The sequence below is a fragment of the Chionomys nivalis genome, chromosome 4 (genome assembly GCF_950005125.1).
Source record: "Chionomys nivalis chromosome 4, mChiNiv1.1, whole genome shotgun sequence".
NCBI lineage: Eukaryota > Metazoa > Chordata > Mammalia > Rodentia > Cricetidae > Chionomys > Chionomys nivalis.
The window spans coordinates 52,580,588-52,602,271 of NC_080089.1; the positions used below are offsets into that span (position 1 = coordinate 52,580,588).

General features: G+C 41.8%; 1 protein-coding gene across 1 annotated transcript in view; it reads right to left on the minus strand.

The window, feature by feature from the left end:
• Acat1 (acetyl-CoA acetyltransferase 1) overlaps positions 1-21,684 on the minus strand; it is a 28,012-nt gene that overhangs the window by 4,623 nt on the left and 1,705 nt on the right. Inside the window, exons 2-10 of the mRNA XM_057766339.1 lie at positions 13,906-13,953; positions 11,851-11,968; positions 11,263-11,358; positions 10,776-10,876; positions 7,579-7,722; positions 6,523-6,673; positions 4,405-4,500; positions 2,416-2,529; positions 1,642-1,706 (exon numbers count right to left, since the gene is read on the minus strand). Coding sequence (XP_057622322.1) covers positions 1,642-1,706; positions 2,416-2,529; positions 4,405-4,500; positions 6,523-6,673; positions 7,579-7,722; positions 10,776-10,876; positions 11,263-11,358; positions 11,851-11,968; positions 13,906-13,953 — 933 coding nt within the window. The remainder of the gene's footprint in view (positions 1-1,641; positions 1,707-2,415; positions 2,530-4,404; positions 4,501-6,522; positions 6,674-7,578; positions 7,723-10,775; positions 10,877-11,262; positions 11,359-11,850; positions 11,969-13,905; positions 13,954-21,684) is intronic.

Below are 21,684 nucleotides of genomic sequence, written 5' to 3' on the forward strand. Positions count from 1 at the left end.
ACAGATGGTTGTGAGCCACCATGTGGTTGCCGGGAATTGAACTCAGGACCTTTGGAAGAGCAGGCAATGCTCTTAACCACTGAGCCATCTCTCCAGCCCCATTTTGTGAAATCTTGATCGTGTTTTGTTTCACTAGTTCCTCATCTTGAGGGGAAGGGATTTTTGTGCTGATTATCCTTATGATAATAATAACTTTAAAAAAATATTTCTAGTTTGTCATAGCCAGAACATGGAAACAACCTAAATGCCCCTTGACTGAAGAATGGATAAGGAAACTGTGGTACATTTACACAATGGAGTACTATACAGCAGAAAAAATAACGACATCTTGAATTTTGCAGGAAAATGGATGGAGCTAGAAAACATTATTTTGAGTGAGGTAACCCAGACACAGAAGGACAATTATCACATGTACTCACTCATATGTGGTTTTTAAACATAAAGCAAAGAAAACCAGCCTACAAATCACAATCCCAGAGAACTTAGACAACAATACAGACACTAAGAGAGACTTACATAGATCTAATATACATGGGAAGTAGAAAGTAGAAAAAGACAAAAATCTCCTGAGTAATTTGGGAGCATGGGGACCTTGGGGGAAGGTTGAAGTGGGGAGGGGAGAGGCAGGGAGGGCAGCAGAGAAAAATGTAGAGCTTGATAAAAATAAAAATTTCTAAAGTCCTCTTTCCTTAGAAATTTTACCACTGGCTGCAAATCTAGAGCATTAACTTTCAAATGTATCTGTTCCTGTCTGAGATCTGCAGCTACTTGTGTTGTGTCTGAACCTTTTCTAGTCTTATGTCTACATGCTCCTTTTTTTTTTACCTATATACTATTCCCAGATGTCAACTCTAGCTGGATGGGCAGTATACACCTGCAGTCCTAACTCTCTGGAGGCTGAGGTAGGAGGATCTCAAGTTCAAGACCTTTTCACACAAACAAGAGGTCAAGGTGAGGACATCCCTTGTAAGCATATATTTGCTGAACACATCTGAGATCTCCGAACTCTGAAGCCCTGAGGTTCAGGGTTCCACGTCCTGAGCATCTTTGTTTGCCTGTGACCTCTTAATGTGTTCACACAGGCTTGGTATGTCTGCCTTTGAAAGCACAGAAAACAATGTGGATTTATTGTATCTAGTGTTAACTCTTTTCCGCAAGACATACAGTCCATGGTTCCTGTCAGCATGGAGAAACTTCTGCAAGCAGCTACTTACTTTCTATTCTAGACTGGGTACCTTTCCTTTACCACACCAGATGTATGCATTCAGCATCATATTTACAGGTGATGCAGCTAGCCATTTCTAATCTGTTCTAATGAAGTTAGTTTGAGGTTTCCTCTCATAACTATTTTCTGAAGTGAACAGACTCAATACCAAATTGTCACTGTTCTGCAAATGAACATGTAAAATGTAAAAACTGCAATCTTTTTTTTGGGGGGGGTGGGATTTTCAAGACAGGGTTTCTCTGTAGTTTTTGGTGCCTGTGCTCTTGTAGACCAGGCTGGCCTCAAATTCACAGAGATCCGCCTGCCTCTGCCTCCCGAGTGTTAGGATTAAAGGCGTGTGCCACCATCGCCTGGCAAAAAACTGCAATCTTAATATAATAAGCAAAGCACAAGTTAGCAAAATCACCTTTTCTTACCTTAGGTACAGCATATGCGGGCGCAACTGGAAAGTCAATAGGATCTACAGCAGCATCAGCAAATGCTGAAAAAGAAACACCGTTAAACTCTTCTACATATGCCCAAAGATTCATCCATGTATATAAGAATCAAAAGCAAAGCTAACAAGTAAATGTGCACTGCCTAATCTCTGTGAAAGAAAGAAAGGAAGGAAGGAAGGAAGGAAGGAAGGAAGGAAGGAAGGAAGGAAGGAAGGAAGGAAGGAAGGAAGGAAGGAGGAAAGGAAAGGAAAGGAAAGGAAAGGAAAGGAAAGGAAAGGAAAGGAAAGGAAAGGAAAGGAAAAAGGAAAGGAAAGGAAAAAGGAAAGGAAAGGAAAGGAAAATGGTCAAACCAGGCCTCGTGGCACAAGCCTATAAGGAATGCTGTGCCAGGCAGATAACAAGATCAAAACCAGCCTGGACTAGACAGAATGAGTTCAAGCCAGCCTGTATGACTAAAGTGAGACCCTCTGAAAAAGAAAGCCTTGAGAAGCAAGCCAGATGCAGTTTTCCTCCATGGCCTCTGCATCATCTCCCACCTCCAGGTTCCAGCTTGAGTTTCTGTTCTGACCTCCTTTGATGATGAACTGTGATGTGGAAGCATAAGCTGAACACATCTTTCCTCCCCAAGTTGCTTTGATCGTGGTGTTTCATCCCAACAGTACTAACCCTGACAGACAATGTGTTTACTCTTTACTGCCCTGGATTCCCAATACCAGAAAAAGAGAAAAGGAAAAACAAGGTGAGAGCATCTACCCGCGATTCGTGCTAGTGGCTTCACGTTGAGCCTCTTGGCGGCCTCTGCAGTCATGAGAACCACAGCAGCTGCTCCGTCGTTCAGTGTGCTGGCATTGGCAGCTGTTACTGTGCCTGAAATCAACCAAATGTAAAGTCACACATTCTTCTGAGTCCATCCTCTCCTCTCCCACAAATACCCACAGAGCACTGTCTGCCTTGTCAAATATATAGACAAGTTATAGACAGGCTTGGAGGTAATTTCTGCACAGAGCTAGCTGTACAGTGAATGTCTGCTGTTCACTGTGTGTGGTGGGGATTTGGTGCGTTTCTGCAGTAGTGGAGGCACTGGTACGTGACTAACTCTCATGTTTCTTCTCAGCATCCGCATGGCAGACACTATATATTTTCCAAATCCATGTCAGAATCAGGTGTTCTCTACAGTCACTTGAAGTGGAATACTAAAATCACTCAGCTATATACTTGAAATCATTGTGTGTACATAAATTGTCAATGAAGCTATTTAATATTGACAATGGGAACCCTGCATTAGTCTATTTATTTATTTATTTCTGAGTTTTCAAGACAGGGCTTTTCTGTGTAACAGCCCTAGTTGTCCAGGAACTCACAGAAATCCTCGGGCCTACACCTCCCAAGTGCTGGAATTAAAGATATGTGCCACCATGCCTGGCTTATTTTGTTTTCTTTTAATTTTGGTTTTTCAAGACAGAATTCTTCGTGGGTAGCCCTGCCTGACTGTTCTAGAACTTGCTCTGTAGACCAGGTTGGCCTCGATCTCATCTCTCTCTGCCCTTTTCTTTTTCTTTCTTTCTTTCCTTTCCTTTCCTTTTCTTTTTTTCTTTCCTTGACTGACTTGGAATTCTCAGAAATCCACCTGCCTCTTCCTCCCAAGATATCAATGTCCAGTTTAACATGTATTTTGTTTTTTAAAGGTTTTCTGTTTGTATTGATTTTTTTTTCTTGGTTTTACAAGACAGGGATTTTCTATATATCCCTAGCTGTCCTGGAACTCTCTCTGTAAACCACACTGGCCTTAAACTCAAAAGCCCCACCTGCCTCTCTATCCTGTGTGCTGGGATTAAAGGTGTGGGCCACCACTGTTTACAATATGTACTCTTACAATATGTTTTTATTATGCTAACAAAAAGGCGACTGGTGATTTCTATACTTAGAACTGAGCAACTCTTTCAAGAAAGAGGGAAAACTAACTGCAGATTATCACAGCTGCACACAGTCAACCTGGAAGAGCTTATATTTTCTCAAAGTTGAGGGCTCCAAACCACTCAGAAATTGAAGGCTAGGCATATCACTCAATAGAAGAGTACTTGCCTAACATGGACAGTCTCCCAAAAGGATATTCAGAACATAGACTCCATTTCTCCCAACATTCTGGGGTGACATACACTAAGCGAGGCTTATTTATATATAGTATATTTATATATTTAGTATACCAGTGAACACAGCCATCAGCAGAAGCCTCAAGGAATGTATTATGTAAATTTGTATTTTTCAGTTCACAAACTATGGGGATACCTGCCTCTGAAAATTCAGTTCTCCAGCCATGTTATATAATCCCCTCTCCCATGCTAGGACTTAAAATATTAAAGGTATGAACTGTTAAACAAACTTAAACATACCTTGAATTTTTATTATTTGGCTAATTTTATTTGAATACAGTATCTATACATGTTAAGTAACATCTAGATGTTTTCTACAGTTACTTTGTTTAAATTGTTAGGCAAGGACTAATTAAATTGTTTGGCAGTTAGTGCTAGCTTCTCTTCCAGAGGAACCCAGATGGCAGCTCACAGCTGTAACTCCAGTTCCAGGGAATTATAGGTCATCTTCTAACCCCAAGGACACCAGGTACAAAGCGGTGCATAGACACACATGCAGGTCAAACACACAGAAAAAAATCTTTAAAAAATGTTAGGCAAATCCAATAATAAACATTGCATATTAACTCACGTCTGATCTCTTAGTACTGACCATTTTCCTTCTGGAACACAGTCTTCAGCTTTGGCACTTTACTGAAATCAACACGCTTGTACTCTTCATCCTCTTTCACCACCACGTCTGCTTTACCTGGAATCGAGACGCTAAGTAATCACGCAGTCCGGACAACAAATGGCCCCTCGGGTAGAAACTGTTAAACATGGTACCTCAGATATGCTTTAAGCCATTCCAAACAAGTGTCCATCTAGAAGTGAAGCCTACACCCACAACCCATTATTCCACGTGCCCTCATTTTTGAGATATGATCTCTCTATGTAGTCCTGGTGCTCTTGAAGCTCAGTATGTGGACCAAGCTGGCCTCAAATGCACATACATCCTCCTGCCTGTGCCTGCACTCCCCGTATCCCAGCCCTGTCTATGATCACAGACCTCACTGTACTTCAAGGGTGGAGCCCAGCCAGTGCTGCATGATAAAGCGTCCCTATCACCCACACACAATGATCACTGGGAAGTTATCCAAATCAAGTAATAAGTCTGTACCATGGATTTGTTGGACCGCTTTCTTTGACTCAGAGCTCTAGAGGTAGATGCCATTCATCCTTCATTTCTGGATGTTGACTTCTAATATAAATCCCTTTTAAAAAGTACTTTTTAGAGTCAGTGAGATGGCTCAGCAGACAGAAGTGCTCACCATGCAAGCTTGACAATCTGAGTTCAATCCCCAGAAACCATATCAATGTAGCAAAAAACAAAACTGATTACACAAATTGTCCTCTGACTTCCACATGCAGGCCATGGAGCACATGTGTACACATACATATGCACACTAATAATAAGTGTAAGCGGGGCTGGATAGACAGATCAGTGGTGAAGAGCATACAATATTGTCCCAGAGGACTCAAGTTTGATTCTCAGCACCCACATGAGGCAACTCACAACCTCCTGTATCTCCAGCTTGAGGGGCATCTTCAGGATCCTGTACTTACGTGCATATAAACCACACACAATATAATAAGAATAAAATCTTTTTAAGAATAAATGTAAGGCCTGGCAGTGGGAGCACAAGCCTTTAATCCCAGCACTTGAGAGGAAAAGACAAGTGGATCTCTCTGAGTTCAAGGCCAGCCTGGTCTACAGAGGGAGTTCCAGGACAGGCTCCAGAAACAGGTTTCTCTGTGTCAAGAAACCGAAAGAAAAGAAAAAAAAAAAAAGAATAAATTTAAAATGTATCTGATATATGTCACTTACATGAGAAAGAATTCTTTTTGTTTGTTTGTTTGTTTGTTTTTTCGAGACAGGGTTTCTTCGCATAGCTTTTGAGCCTGTCCTGGCTTGTAGACCAGGCTGGCCTTGAACTCACAGAGATCTGCCTGCCTCTGCCTCCCAAGTGCTGGGATTAAAAGCGTGCGCCACCACCGCCCGGCTCACACATCTTTTTTTTAAAGTTTGCAGCTCTCTTGTCTTCTGGCATGCATGCCCCCAGTAATAATTAATTAATTTGTGAAATAATGTTGGCAGGTATTTGTACATAAATAGATTTGAAAATAAAACACCAAAAATGCATGAATGTGGAAAAGCTGAGAAAGAATTCTAATAAATACATTTTCTCAAAAACAGTAAGTACGCCAGCTTTCTACTAAGCCTGATGCCCTGCCTTGAATTCCTGGAACATACATGGGGAGAAGAGAACCAACTCCTGCAATTACACCACAGCATGCACATGCCACATAAGCACAAGACCAAAGAAATAAATTTAAAAAATACTTTATAAAATAGTAAGCTTAGTGCCCTGTATACTTGGATGACCTGTAACCCTCTCCTGTCTTAAGCAGAATTGTTAATGTGTTCAGCTCAAATGAATAAAGATAACACTCATTTAAAATGGAAACATCAGTTTTACAACACAGTAAATCTATTAAAAGGAAAATCTGGCTGGATGGTGGTGGCTCATGCCTTTAATCCCAGCACCGGGAAGGCTGAGGCAGGTGGCTCTCTGTGAGTTCCAGGACAGTCAATACTACACAGAGAAAACCTATCTTGAAAAACAAAACAAATAAACAAATAAAAACCCAAACAAAAAAAAGTAAAATGTAACAAAGAAAAGACAAATGTCTATTAACTTGAAATTTACTTTGGAAATGCCTCCTCTACCTTTTATTGAGACCGTGACAGGAGTGATTTCATTTCCAAACTTCCCTGCATCCCAGGCTTCTTTACTCCTGGTGTAAGAGCTGATGGCGTAAGCATCCTGTTCGCCTCGTGCAATGTTCAGTTTCTTTGCAGTGTTCTCAGCACAGTTACCCTGGGAAGGAGGAAAAATTACCTTTGTGTAACTCAATGGTTAAGGCTTCAGTTCCATTTCTCTAATTCCCTTCCTCTACTCTAGGTGATGTTCCCTCGTGTCTGGTCTTCTAATAGTTGCAGGAAAGAAACAATTGCCATTTTAGGAGATAATACCTCAATCAAGTAAGGGGCAGCTTTTTAATAGGTGATTCACACTAAAGAAGTGGACATAGCAAAATACTTTTATAAAGTGAATGACTAAAACATTTATAGAACCCACCATAAAAGTATTAAAAATACATGTGTTATGAAAAGTCAAGGATTATGTATTAAATGGCACTCCCTATTAAAACAGCATTTGGGGGCTGGAAAGACCTTAGCAACTGGGAGCACAGACTTCTTGCAGAGAACTCCAGTTAGATTCTCATCGATTCCAGCTCCCGGGGATTGACACCTTTTAGCTTCCATGAGTACCAACATATGCACATTTCTTTTTTTTGTTGTTTTTTTTTGTTTTTTTTTTTTTTTGTTTCTTTTTGGATTTTTCGAGACAGAGTGTCTCCGTAGCTTTTGGTTCCTGTCCTGGCACTAGCTCTTGTAGACCAGGCTGGCCTCGAACTCACAGAGATCTGCCTACCTCTGCCTCCCGAGTGCTGGGATTAAAGGCGTGCGCCACCACCACCGGCCACATGCACATTTCTTTTTTTTTTTTTAAATATTTATTTATTTATTATGTATACAATATTCTGTCTATATGTATGCCTGCAGGCCAGAAGAGGGCACCAGACCTCATTACAGATGGTTGTGAGCCACCATGTGGTTGCTGGGAATTGAACTCAGGACCTTTGGAAGAGCAGGCAATGCTCTTAATCTCTGAGCCATCTCTCCAGCCCCACATGCACATTTCTTAAAAGTAGCACTTACCATATGAATTTTATTGTAGACATCAGTTAGCCCATCTTTCACAATCAGGTCTTCCAGTTTTACCCCGCCATACGGTGTTGCTCCTCTGCTCATCACATATGGGACATTTGACATGCTCTCCATCCCACCTGCCACCATCACATCCTGCTCAGAGCACAGCAAAGCCTAGGTCAGTTCAGAGCTGCAGGCTGCTGCACTCTACACACACAGCTGTCAGCAGTATGGCTTTACTAAGCATGGTTACATGGTGAATGCCCTCTTCATAACTTGCTCCCATTAGAAAATAGTGGTTTAAAATATTCAGTGACAATTACATTAAAGTTAGAAGTTGGTATGGTGGTACACATCTATAATCCTAGCACTTGAAAAGCTCAGGCAGGAGGAGCAGGCGTTCAAGTTCATTTTCAGGTACTTAGTGAGGCTGAGGCCAGCCTGGGCTAAATGAGACACTCTCTCAGAAAACACAAAGCAAACAAAGAAAAAGATAAGAATCAGACAAAGATTTGACTACACTTAACTTTTGGAAGATGGACCTGGTAGGTTTTGAAAAGCATTTGGCAACTTCCAAAAATTTAAATCCTCTCACTCAGTAATTCTTTAGGACTTGTTTTTAATATTTTTAAGATTTATTTGTTTATTATATATACAGTGTTCTGACTACATGTGTCCTTGCAGTCTAGAAGAGGGCATCAGATCTCATTATAAATGCTTGTGAGGAGCTGGAGAGATGGCTTAGTGGTTAAGAGCACTAACTGCTCTTCCAGAGGTCCTGAGTTCAATTCCCAGCAACCACATGGTGGCTTACAACCATCTGTAGTGAGATCTGGTGCCCTCTTCTGGGGTGCAGGTATGCATGCAGGCAGAACACTGTATACATAATAAATAAATTTAAAAAAATAAAATAAAAAATAAATAGCTTTAAAATAAATAAATAAATGCTTGTGAGCCACCATACGGGTGCTGAGAATTGAATTTAGGACCCCTGGAACAACAGCCAATGCTCTTAACCTCTGACCCATCTCTCCAGCCCTATTTTCAGTATTTTTCAAAGTTGTCTTGTTCACTGTTCTAGTTTCATAAATCCTAAGTACTCAATAGAAAATAGTCAGATTTAGTAACAAGTCTTCCACATATCTACCTGCTCAAAGTTTCTCCACTTTTAAGTAGCAGAGTATCCAAAGTAGTGGGACAGGATGGGGGCAGGGGGCAGGGCCTTCTATAACTGTGAAGTTTCTAGGATGTGCACATGCTGTTTGTGTGATACAGTCCCTGTCACAGTACCTCAGACCTCAGTGCACCCTTTTCTTCTTTGAAAGAGAGCACAGAGGTATGGTTTGGTTTTTTTGTTTCCATTATCTCTGTTATGTATATGAGTGTTGTGGTTAAGATGTGTTACATTTGTTTATGCTGTGGAATATTTGTTTAATGATGCAAAGATGTGTTAATTTCTTTTATGTTACATTTGTTTAACTCTGTAAAGTGGTGTTACTTTGCCTGTCTAACACCTGATTGATCTAATAAAGAGCTAAATGGCCAGTAGCTAAGCAAGAAAGAAACAGGCAGGGCTGCCAGGCAGAGAGAATAAATAGGAGGAGAAATCTAGGCTGGGGGAGAGGAAGAAGAGGGAGGAACAAGAAAAGAAGGAGGAGAGGAGGCTGCCAGGGCCAGCCACAGAGTAAGAAGGGAAGTCAGAGAATATAGAAAGGTAAAAAGTCCAGAGGCAAAACATAGTTAAAGAGAAATGGGATAATTTAAGTTAGAAAAGCTGGCAAGAAACAAGCCAAGCTAAGGCTGGGCATTCATAAGTAAGAGTAAGTCTCCATGTATTCATTTGGGAGCTGGGTAGAATAAAAAAGAAAGCCCAATTAGATATGAGTGTTTGGCCTGCATGGGTGTCTGTGCATCATGCCTGATACCCTAGAACTGGAGTAGAAATGACTGTGAGCTACTGCCTGGGTGCTGGCAACTGAACACAGGTCCTCTGAAGGAGCAGCCAGGGTTCTCACCATTGAACCATTTCTCCAGCCCCATAAGTATGTTTTTTACATATGTGAGAAATAATATGAAAACACGTCATGCTGACCTTTAGCCTGGTTGTGACATACAATGGCAAGCTAGAATGTCTAGAAATAAATTCTAATAAAGGTGTGTGTTTCCCTGTGACTCTGCATCTGTGGCTACTTCAGTATCCGTCCATCTGAGAACTGATGAAGCGTTAGTTCTTAAACCCAGACACAGCTTCTGAATGCCACAGCTCGCACTGAGCAGCCCCTCTTCTCAGTCTTAGACAAAGATAAGATTTCAAGCAACAGGCCTCAAACTTAAATCCTCCTGCTTCTGCCTCACAAATGCTGGAACAGGGCATGTGTTTAACAGAAGAGAATCTCAGGGCTGGAGTTCAGTTTCTAACACTCACATCAGGCAGCTTACACCCACCTCTAACTCCAGGGGATCCAGCACTGTATTCAGGCCCCTACAGGTCTATCCATGTGGCATTCACTCACACAAACACACACATAAGTGAAAAATAAATCTTTTAAAAACAAAGGGGGCTGGAGAGATGGCCAATGGTTAGAAGGAATTACTGGCCTTCCAAAGACCCAGGTTCAATTCTCAGCACCCACATAGTAGTCCAGCACCATTCAACAGGATATCCAATACTCTCTTCTGACCTCCATGGGCCCCAGACATGTATGAGGCACACAAACATACATGCAAGCAGAATACTAACACACATAAAAGAAATAAATCTTTTAAAAGGGAGCGGAAAGGAGGCTAGAAATGTGGCCCAGCAGTAAAGAGCATATGTTGTTCTCCACAGGACCTGAGTTTTATACTCTATACCCAGAGTGGCTCATAACTGTCTCTAACTCCCGTTCCGGGGGTCCAGTGCCCTCTTCCGGCCTCTGAACGCCAGGCACACATGTGGTTCACAGACATGCAGGTAAAACACTCATATACATACAGTAGAAATAATGAATCTCACCAACACAGCATAAATGTGCTTAGATATTTGGTGTTTTCTAGGATTTGAAATTATTTTAAGTGACAGATAAAACAAGTGCTTCTTTTTTAATTTTTTTTATTGTTTTATTGTTTAAATGTTTATTGTTATAACATTTCTCTCTGCTCCCCTCCCCTTCTACTCTCTCCTGTGCCCCCCACAATCCCAATCTATTAAAACAGATGTCTCTTACCTGATGTCCGCACATAAGACTTTGGGAGGCCATCATGATGGCTTTCATTCCTGACGCGCAGACCTTGTTTACTGTGGTGCACGGAGTGGAAATCGGTAAACCTAACGCCAACATAAATCATACTTTTGAAAAAAAAGAAAGTCATTTTTCAAATATAATTGTACAATTAAAATAGAGCATGTGACCATAATCTACAAATGTTCTTTTCCATAAGAATCATTCATTTACTCGTTTAGCTGAAATGGCCTTGACATTTTCAAGAATATTAAGTATAGCCGGGCGGTGGTGGCGCACGCCTTTAATCCCAGCACTTGGGAGGCAGAGGCAGGTGGATCTCTGTGAGTTCGAGACCAGCCTGGTCTACAAGAGCTAGTTCCAGGACAGGCTCCAAAACCACAGAGAAACCCTGTCTTGAAAAACTTAAAAAAAAAAAAAAAAAAAAAAGAATATTAAGTATAAAGTATAACAGCAAACGTGTTCGTCATACCTGCACCCAATGCCGCTTGCCTTGTGGGGGCCTGCCCTTCGCCCCCTTGTATGACATTGCCCATGTAGACTTCCTTCACTTCTTCTTTGGGAATCCCTTTTAAAAACAGCAGAAAGGAATGTCCTGGATTTACTCAATTTCTTTTTTAGAATTTTACTTATTGTTATTTTATGTATACGGGTGTTTCCCCTGTATGGATGGTCTGTGCACCATGTGCATGTAGGACCCAGGGAGGCCAGAAAAGGGCACAGGGTCATCCAGAACTGGATTTACCGACAGCTGTGAGCTGCCATGTGGGTGCTGGAAACTGTACCCAAGTCCTCAGGAAGAGCAGCCAGTGCTCTTAGTCACTGAACCTTCTCTCCTAACATTCAATTTAATAATTAAGATTACCAAGCAAATTACATGACATGGAGCAGGAATGATTTCTCTTTCCTGTTAGTTTTGAGTTTCATTCCTATTGAGTACAAGGGAATTTAGATATGCAGGAACCACGTAATTTCTAAGTTATATATACAGTAAATGCAAAACAGTTATGTATCCCCCAATCATTTGGCCCCCTCAACTCCAAACAATGCAACCACTGACCTGCCTTTTCAATAGCTCCCTGAATTGCAATAGAACCAAGCTCAGTGGCTGGCTGAGAGGCAAGGCTGCCCAGGAAGGATCCAATAGGCGTTCTTATAGCACTTACTATAACCACTTCCTGGCAAGGCAGAAAAAGGTAAAAATTAGCATAAGCATATTCAAATCCTGTTTCATTTATTAACATTCATACTCAGACCACTTATGAATAGTTAGCAAGGATTAAAATAATATTTGAGCAGCTGGAAAGCACCATGGCACACCACAAAGACAAGACTTGGGTATCGCTCAGGGGTAGAGTGATTGTCTAGCAGGCACACGGCCCTGGGCTCAATCCACAGTGGCTGGGGGGCAGGATACGGGGGCGACACAATGAGAGAATGAGCAACGTGGAGGAAGAAATTAAGGCAAATTCTAAAGCAGACATAAAAATCCCTCCCACTTCTCTCTGGGAGGTTTAAGGCCAGAAGCTTAAGTTCCAGTTTTGCTTAGTCAAAGCTTTAAAACCTGGGGCAGTCAGGGTGGCTCAGCAGGTAAAGGACTTTCAACCTTATAACCTTATAACCTGAGTTTGAGCTCAGGAAAAAAGTCTGCAAGGTTGTCCTCTAACTTCCACATGTATATGTACACACAAGAGTGCATGTGTGCATACATATCAACACACATGCACCATGCATGCATAAACCCCAGATAATAGAGTTTGGTTTTGTTTTTGATTTTCTTTTCTTCCTTTCTTTGTTTTGTTTCTATGACACATAACTGGCCAGCATGGAACTTGATAGGTAGTGCTGACTGGCCATGAAATCAGAGTTGCCCCCTCTGCCTCCTCACCTTATCTAGCAACAGTAGTTTTAAAACTACTAACTTGAATACTGGGAACTAAATTCAGGTCTTCTGTAAGACCAACAAATGCTCTTTTTTATTTTTTATTTTAATTTTTTTGGTTTTTCGAGACAGGGTTTCTCTGTGTCCTGGAACTCACTCTGTAGGCCAGGCTGGCCTCGAACTCACACAGATCCGCCTGCTTCTGCCTTCCAAGTGCTGAGATTAAAGGCGTGCGCCACCACTGCCCAGTCAGAAAATGCTCTTAGCTACTCAGTCATTTTTCCAGTGCTATTAATTTTTAAATAAAAAATAAACAACGCTAACTAAATGCTCCTTTACTGACAAACACTCTGGGTTAACAATCCAGATGTGTATGCTACCTGGGACAGTACGAATTAGGACACAGCCAGAACCATAATATCCTAAACTATAAAATAAGAAAAGGTAGATGAAAGTCCTCATCAATACTATGAAACACATTTTTCTCACATTTGGATTCTACAATCTCCTACTAAACGTGAGATTGTGAAAAGGATGGAAAGAATTGGTGTCACTTTGGGAACTTATAGACAAAGGCAGAAAGCAGCAACTAGGGAATGAAGTAGAGACCCTTCTGGTCTACCCCAAGCAGTCAGCCAGCCCCAATCTTGTCAAATCCCCCATGTCCACTGCATTGCACCACCCACAATGCAATGGGGGCTCATCACAATAAAGGAAGACTACTCCACAGGATTTCTGTTTGTTTGATTGGTTGGTTTTGGTTTTTTTGAGACAGGGTTTCTCTGTAGCTTTGGAGCCTCTCCTAGAACTAGCTCTTGTAGACCAGGCTGGTCTTGAACTCACAGAGATCCTCCTGCCTCTGCCTCCAAAGTGCTGGGATTAAAGGGGTGCGCCACCACCGCCCAGCTACTCCACAGTTTTAGAGAAAACTGTTTTATAGTGGATTATAGAGAATTACTCACGGACTGAATGAATGTGATAATGCAGGAACTTAGTATGTGCACTGTTAGCTTTCCCTAACTGCATAACCTTGTTAATTGTCAATTACATTCAAGACCTAAATATATGCAAATATGCTTTGGTAGGTTTGCTGGAGATAGGGCCTCTGGCCTCACCTTCCTGAGAGCTCACGCTGCAAGCATGGGCCACCATGCCTAGCAACATGTGTGTTTCTACTGGCAACATTGCTTTAAGTTCTTGAAACTATATGGTGCTTTTTAAATGTATACTTACATTCAAAGTGGGTTTGGATGCATAACTTCGCTCCAGGCGTCTTCCTTCCTATAAGATAAATATTTATGTTACAATATTTTAAAATTCATCCATTAATTTTATTAGCAATAATAGAATTAAGGTGATTTTATTCATTCTTACACTTTTATTTCCAAGTTTTACACAATCTATATACACCATTTTTATAAATCATAAAGAAAATGGTTACAATAAATATTACTTTTCTGATAAGCTGTTCATTAGAAATATAAATTTTAACTTCTGATAAACTGCCATTTAAAAAATATTTTTAATATTATTTATTTTCATGTGTATGGTTTTTGTCTACATGTATGTCTGTGTACCACCTTCATGCAGTGCCAGTGAAGGACAGAAGGTATCAGAGCCCCTGGGACTGGAGACATAGATAGTTGTGAACTGCCGTAGGGATATTAGGAACTGAACTCAGTTCTTCTACAAGAACAGTCAGAGCTCTTAACCACTAGGCTATCTTTCCAGCCCTTAAAACTGTTTAAGTAAACATAACAACAACAAAAAGATTCCTAATAATAAGGTAAATACTTACTACAATTTAACGACTTTGTTCGGTGGGTTTGTTTTGAGGGTGTTGGTTTTGAGACAATCACGGGAACTAGGCTGGCTTTAAACTCACCGTACAGTAAGAGACGACTCTGACTTCTGATTCTCCTGCCTCTCTGCTTCCAAAATGCTGAGATAACAGGCTGAGCACCCACACCTGGGCTTCAGAGATGGGGTCAGACCTAGGGCTTTGTGCACACCACGCTATCATACTCTCTCAGACACCACACTCTAGCAGCTGAACTACATCTCTAGTCGTGGGCTACATTTTTGGAAAAGCACCCTCCTATATAGCCCAGGCTGACCTCAAATTCACTGAGACCCAGAGTAGCCTTGAACACACACCTCCCTCCTCCTGCTTCAGCCTCTTGAGTAAAATATAATTTAAGTTATATCTAAGTTCTCAATTATGTAATATTAGAGGTCCACAGTTCTCATTGTTTGCATTTTTAGTAGGCAGGAGATTGCGGGTCAGAGGCTACTCCTTCAGAGGACCCAGGCTGGGTTCTAGCATGCACACTGGGTGGTTCAGAACTACCTGACTCCAGTTCCAGGAGATCCAAAATCCTCTTAGGACTTCCACAGGCACCAGCACATACACATAATAATAATAATTAATAATTAATAATAATAATAAATTTTCTTTTAAAAGACTACTGTATGAAAAATCCATTTTTAAAAAATTAAGTAAAACTTGCCATTACTCCCCAAGACCTTCCAGCAAGTGTCTCTTGATTTACACAAGGCAAACAAATGTCATACAATATGGCCTATTTTGCCAGATAATTCTTAAGAAGTAAAAGAGGGGGCTAGAGTATGAGTCAGTGGCATGTGTGAGGTTCTGGTTGGTCCTCAGCACCATACTCAAAGGAACAGAAAGAAAGACATCTAAATTCTGTCCAGGCTATTTGTAGAAACAATGTCAACAAAGATATTTCTGAAAATGTAGGGCAGAGTTCAAAGCCCTAGCTGATCTGAAGCTGGACATGAAGTCAACAAGCCTAATATTCAAAAGCAGCAGCATACAGTCACACATCAACTGATAGCCACAGTTATAGCTCATGGAAAGAGCACTAAATAGCCCACAAAAGTCTGGACTTACAGGTGATCCAAGAATTTAGCCTTTCACAGATTAAACAAACACTCTGTCCTAACTGAACGCAGATAACTAAAACTTTTCATTGAAAACTTAGAATAAATTAAACATAAGTTTAACAATGGAGTTATAAACAGGAACAGCCATGGAACCAAACTGGTTTTCACAGTGTTTGAATGACAGAAGTGTGTACGAAGGCAGCCTGACCCGGGCATACTTTTCACGACAGAAGTGGCTCCACAGCAGTGGTTTTCTCAATGAGAGCGTGAGAGAATATGATGGGAAATGCCTCACAATCAACTCTGCTATGCAAACAACTTAGTCTAGATTTGATTTTAAAATGTTAACGTCACAAAATTTCAATGTGTCTCTGCTTTGAAGAGGTTTTCACAGTCTTTGTGTCGTGGGGAGATGACCAACACGCGCAAAACGATTTGATTCTTCCTGGTCAGCAAAGCACTTGCGCTCATTCCCCTGAAGAAGGCATTTTGAGAGTGGTCACCATGGACCTTCGGCCGCAAAGCAAGCTTGTAAAGAAGAAATGTTGAAATTGCCTGAACATATTCCTTAGAGTTTGATAAGAACTACAAGAATAGCACCATAAGCAAGCTACCCTGGGGTTCAAAGGAGAAAGATTCCTTGGTTTGAGCAATGGTCTTCAAACCCTAGGCTAGGGCTCCACTGAAAAGCATGTTTCATCCTACTGTTTAAATCTGATAGGAACACAATACATAGATAGCATTAGTTACTATCAAATTGACCTGTGTTTATTCCAACTCTGAAATGAAACAGCTACTATCTCTACCTTTTTTAAAAAAAAATTGTTTTAGATAAGGTCTTACTATCTTTATAGTCCAGGTAAGAACTAAAATTAAGATCCCCCTACTTCAGACCCTCAAGTTCTAAGATTACAGGTGTGATATCAAACCTGGCCATGTACTTCTTAAAGACTGTCATTACGTTAGGAAATGTTTTACTCTCCTGAGCTTTACACGACCCTTAAGTGACAGTGCATTCAGCCATGACCAAAAAACAAATGTGTGGGCAAGGCCCAAGTGCATCTGCTTCATGGCTATCCTCTACAAACACACCCTCTACATATGGAAATCAGGCTGTTATTTCCATGTAATCACACTGTCTTCAATACAACTCTGAATGAAAATTCTGGTATGATAAAGATGCCAGTCATTGCTACCAGCCACACTCTTCCTCTCGAAGGGGCACCTTAAGTCCCTCCAAGACAACTCCATCCCCAGCTCTGAGCAGAGCTGATGACACCAAGAATGGACCAGACTTACCTGGCTGGCACCCTGAGAGCCTGGCCAGTTGGCAATGGGTATTAACCTGAATCACTGAGGGGCTGAAGGCAGTCAGACCTCAGCCAGCTAACACCACATAAAAGAAGAGGCTGGGGGCTGGAGAGATGACTCAGTGGTTACGAGCACTGGCTGCTCTTCCAGAGGTCCTGAGTTCAATTCCCAGCAACCACATGGTGGCTCTCAACCATCTGTAATGAGATCTGGCACCCTCTTCTGGCATGCAGACATACATGGAGGCAGAATGTTGTATACATAATAAATAAATAAAATCTTTAAAAAGAAGAAGAAGAAGAAGAAGAAGAAGAAGAAGAAGAAGAAGAAGAAGAAGAAGAAGAAGAAGAAGAAGAAGAAAGAGGAGAAGAGGAGGCTGGATCCCAGAGAGAAAAGCCACAGGAAGTAGAGAATGAAAGGAAAAGCACAAGCATACTCGAGAAATGGGGGCTTGGCGCTCTGCGAGAGGCAGGGGATTCCATGGTCAGTGAGTTTCTACTTAGGGTCTAATAAAGCCAGCTGCACCCATTTCCTGTCCTTGAATGTCCAAGAATTTGTGTATTCTATCTCTTCAAACAGTTCTGACGTACTTAGTGGCAGAGTGTGCTTGGTATATGGAAGCCCTGGTTCTAATCCCAGTACCACCCCCCTTAGCTACTGTAAAGGGGGTTGTGCCCATTTTACTCTGTCTTCTCTTGCAAATGTCTAGTCCATTTTCACTGATGGTCCCTGTGTGTCCACTGTGACTCTTGTGCCACATGCATGCTTTCCTATTGTGCATCCTTTCTTCCTCTTCCTTCTGGATCATTCCATACGCATGTAATTACACTCTTGTCCGACTCCTTTAGCCTAAAAATTTAAATAAACATATCCCTAGCCCACATTACAGTGAACTCTGACATTACCCATACTGCCTGCAATGTCTCCTTACCCTTGGTTCCTGTTATCTCTGCCAGTTTACCACTGTTAACTCTGAGCAAGGTCAACACTGTCTGTGGAGCAAAATCAAATAACACTTCAGAGACTTTGCACAGCAGCCTTGTGAGACCCAGACACGGCTGGCTATAGTTATCAGTCCTGATATCCCTCCACATGACAGCTGTCTTGTTTAGTAAGTGGCAGTCCATATGCACATGCAAAGCTGTTTTATGAAACACTTGCATACAGTAATAAGTGTGAACATTTATCCATGTTTATGTATGTGGCTCCAGTCACCATTCTTGGTATGTAGCAGAAAACAGTGGTATACCTTATGCACTTGTATACTCTATCACTATCTATACATTTACCTATACTAAAAAGATAATTCTATCTATTTAGAAAAAATAAATGTTTTTTTTTTTTTTTTTTTTTTTTGGTTTTTTCGAGACAGGGTTTCTCTGTGGTTTTGGAACCTGTCCTGGAACTAGCTCTTGTAGACCAGGCTGGTCTCGAACTCACAGAGATCCGCCTGCCTCTGCCTCCCAAGTGCTGGGATTAAAGGCGTGCGCCACCACCGCCCGGCCGAAAAAATAAATGTTTAACTACAATCTTTTCAACCTCAGCAACACTGGACTCTCCTTCCTTCTTTGGGAAATACCAGCCTGTTTTTATTGAGTACTTCACAGTAAATCATGTGGGCTAACTTTATTTGGGGTTTTTCTTTTGTTTGTGGCAGGGTCTTGGCTGGACTGAAACTCACTATGTGGCCCAGGTTGAACTCAAACTTAAAGTGACTCTGCCTTCTGAGTGTTGGGATTAAAGGTGTGTGTCACCATGTGCAGCTTCTTTTTTTTTAAGTTAGACATTGTGTGTGTCTGTGCACGTGCGCACACACACACACACATGTGCACGCAGTTATCATGGCACACATGTGAAAGTCATCTGGAGTTACCTGACTGAGGTTGGGTCTCTGGTTTCTGCTGCTATGGCTGACCCAAGAACTGGCGATTCTCCTATCTGCATCTCCCATCTCACTGAGGGAGGGCTGGGATTACAGATGTGCACCACCACATCCAGCATTTGAGTCCAGGGATCTGAACTAAGGTTGCCACTTTCACCCACTGAGCCATCTCTCTGGCCCAGCTGGTTTATTTTTGTTCTTCATATCTAAGCACAAATGACAAACCCTACATGATCTTCTTTAATTACTTTTAAAAGTTGGGCCGCCAAGGATAATAGCACACATGTTATTCCAGCACTAGGAAAGTAGAGGTGGGAGGATCCTAAGTCCAAAGCTAGCTGGGCTCTATAGTAAGTTCTAGCATAGCTTAAGTTACAGTCAGAACCTGTGTCTAGATAATTGATATAACAAAGTTGACCTCTATTTATTAACTCTTTCTTATGTTGACATCATCATGTATTGAATATTGTTATCATCCCTTGGTCCTCCCCCAAACAAAATGCAATCACCCTGAGACCAGGACTGTGGCTCTTCTTCACCAATACATCCCAGCATCAAAATTCTGAAGAATGAATGACAGAATTCAGTATGCTGGAACATGCCTGAGATCCCAGGACTTGGGAAGCAGGGGCAGAGAAAGTACAAGACGGAGGTCAGCGTGGGCTACATAGTGAGACTGTCTCAAAATTAATTACAATTGAAGAAGCAACACTGAACACTACGTAATAAATATGTACTAAATTAATAAAACCAGTTCAGGCAAGCACAGCTCAGCCTCACAGCCAACCCAGGGACCCTACTCAACCAGACCCCGCAGAGGAGGGACTTCCATCTTGCTTCCATAGTAACCTACACACATTCTTCTTCTCTTTTGTGGTGTATATGAGTGGGTGGCTGTGCATGTGTGTGCATGTGTTTTGACCATGTTTTATGTGCACAGCATGCATGCCTGGTGCCCAGGAAATCAGAAGGTGTCAGATACCCTGGAACAGAAGTTACAGATGGTTGTTAGCTACCATATCGGTGCTGGAAACAAAACCCTGATCCTCCACAAAAGCTGTCATTGCTCTTAACCACTGAGCCATCTCTCTTTTTAGATTTATTTTATTTGATCTGTGCACATTCTTACTGCTCCTCCATGATATAACTTGAACTTGAGATGGCCCTACTGTCTTCCCACTATATGGTGAGTTACAAGACATGATTTTGTTTACTTCTTATCTCCGTGAGGGCTGCAGGTGCTAAACGAGACCACAACAAAGATTGATGTTTACTAACAAGGCTGAAAAACAAAATCCCAGTGATGCCTTAAGAAAGAAGCAAAACCAAGAGCCAGGAGTGACTGCAGCCTACTGCCTTACAGGCTGGAAACGTAACTCAGAAAGAGCAGAGGGCAAGGCTGGGAGCAGACCTAAGTGGGAGAAGCTTGCTGAGGCCCTAATGTCAGTCCTCAGGTTAAGGGGAAAAAGGAGCATGTGGAAGTAGCACGGCCTGTGAGCTGACACTGCAGAGGTAGATAGAGACACGGGAAAGGTCAGATTCTGCCCATGCCACCCTCAGCCACTCACAGATGGCTTTGCTACCAACACCATAGCCAGTGCATAAAGACCTGAATGTAGGGGGCTGGAGAGATGGCTCAGTGGCTGCTCTTCCAGAGGTCCTGAGTTCAGTTCCCAGCAACCACATGGTGGCTCACAACCATTTGTAATGAGATCTGGTGGCCTCTCTTGACCTGCAGGCAGACATGCAGGCAGAACACTGTATAGATAACAAATAAATCTTAAAAACAAAAACAAAACAAAAGAGCTGAATGCGGCTGTGTATAAAGAGGACAGGCAACAGCTTGTGTGGCTGCTGTCAGGGTATGGAAGAGCTGAACACAGGATCTGGAATACCTTTAATGTCAGGAGTAGCCATGGGAACTGCAGGTCTCCTTTCACGGACAGCAGTTTGAACCCTGGCCAACTCAGCATCTGAAGTCATGAAGTAAGCCAAGGACAAGTCCTGTCCTCTAGAGCCTCTACTCTTGGCATCTGAACTACTAAATCTCTACCTTACTAAAGTAATAACAGGTCCCAGGAACCTCTTACCAAAGCACTGCATCGCTGGTTGACCAGTGGTTATCTGCTTCGCTGGTCAAGCCTGTCAACAGTGACACTAATTTTTTTATTGTCCCTTTGTAGGGATAGGTATAACCGGAGACACAAAAAAATTTACCGGTAAATCCTGTATATTAAAGTAAGTGTAAAACCCTGCCCAGTATGTTAGGCATGGAGGCACATTCCTGTAATCTCAGTGCTTAAGAAATGGAGGAAAAGGGACCAGAAGTTCAAGGCCAGCATGGGTTACATGAGACTGGTGTTAAAAAAGGACAGACAGACAAAGTCCCATAAAAAGTTTGTTGATTCGTGTGTATTCAAAGCAAAGGTTAAAGAGCCCATGTAATGGGTAAAAGGTCAGATTCCATTCTACAACACAGCAGAGACTATTGAAAATTCTTTTCAGACAGGGATTTCTGTGTTTAAATAAATGGTTGCTCAATTTAATTGAACTGGCATCCACTAGGTCATTTCTAGAGTTTAACAAAGTGAACTGGACTGGAGAACTTGGATGGGATCCCAAACACATGGCAGCACCTGACTGCTAATTCCAGTACTCAGGATGTGAGGCAGGAAGAGCGTGTATTGTAGAGACCATGGGAAGCCCATGGCATGCACTACATAATCTACAGGTAGTAAAAGGAGCCCGGACCACAGGATAGCAATCAGTGCTGGAAAGGCACACTTAGGTCACTAAGACCCAGAGTTGCAGAATATAGAGAAGACCCCAAAGCTGGGACTGATAGAGACTCAGTGACCCTTAAAATGCATTTGATCCTATGCAGCAATCCTTCCTTCAAACTCCTATACTTC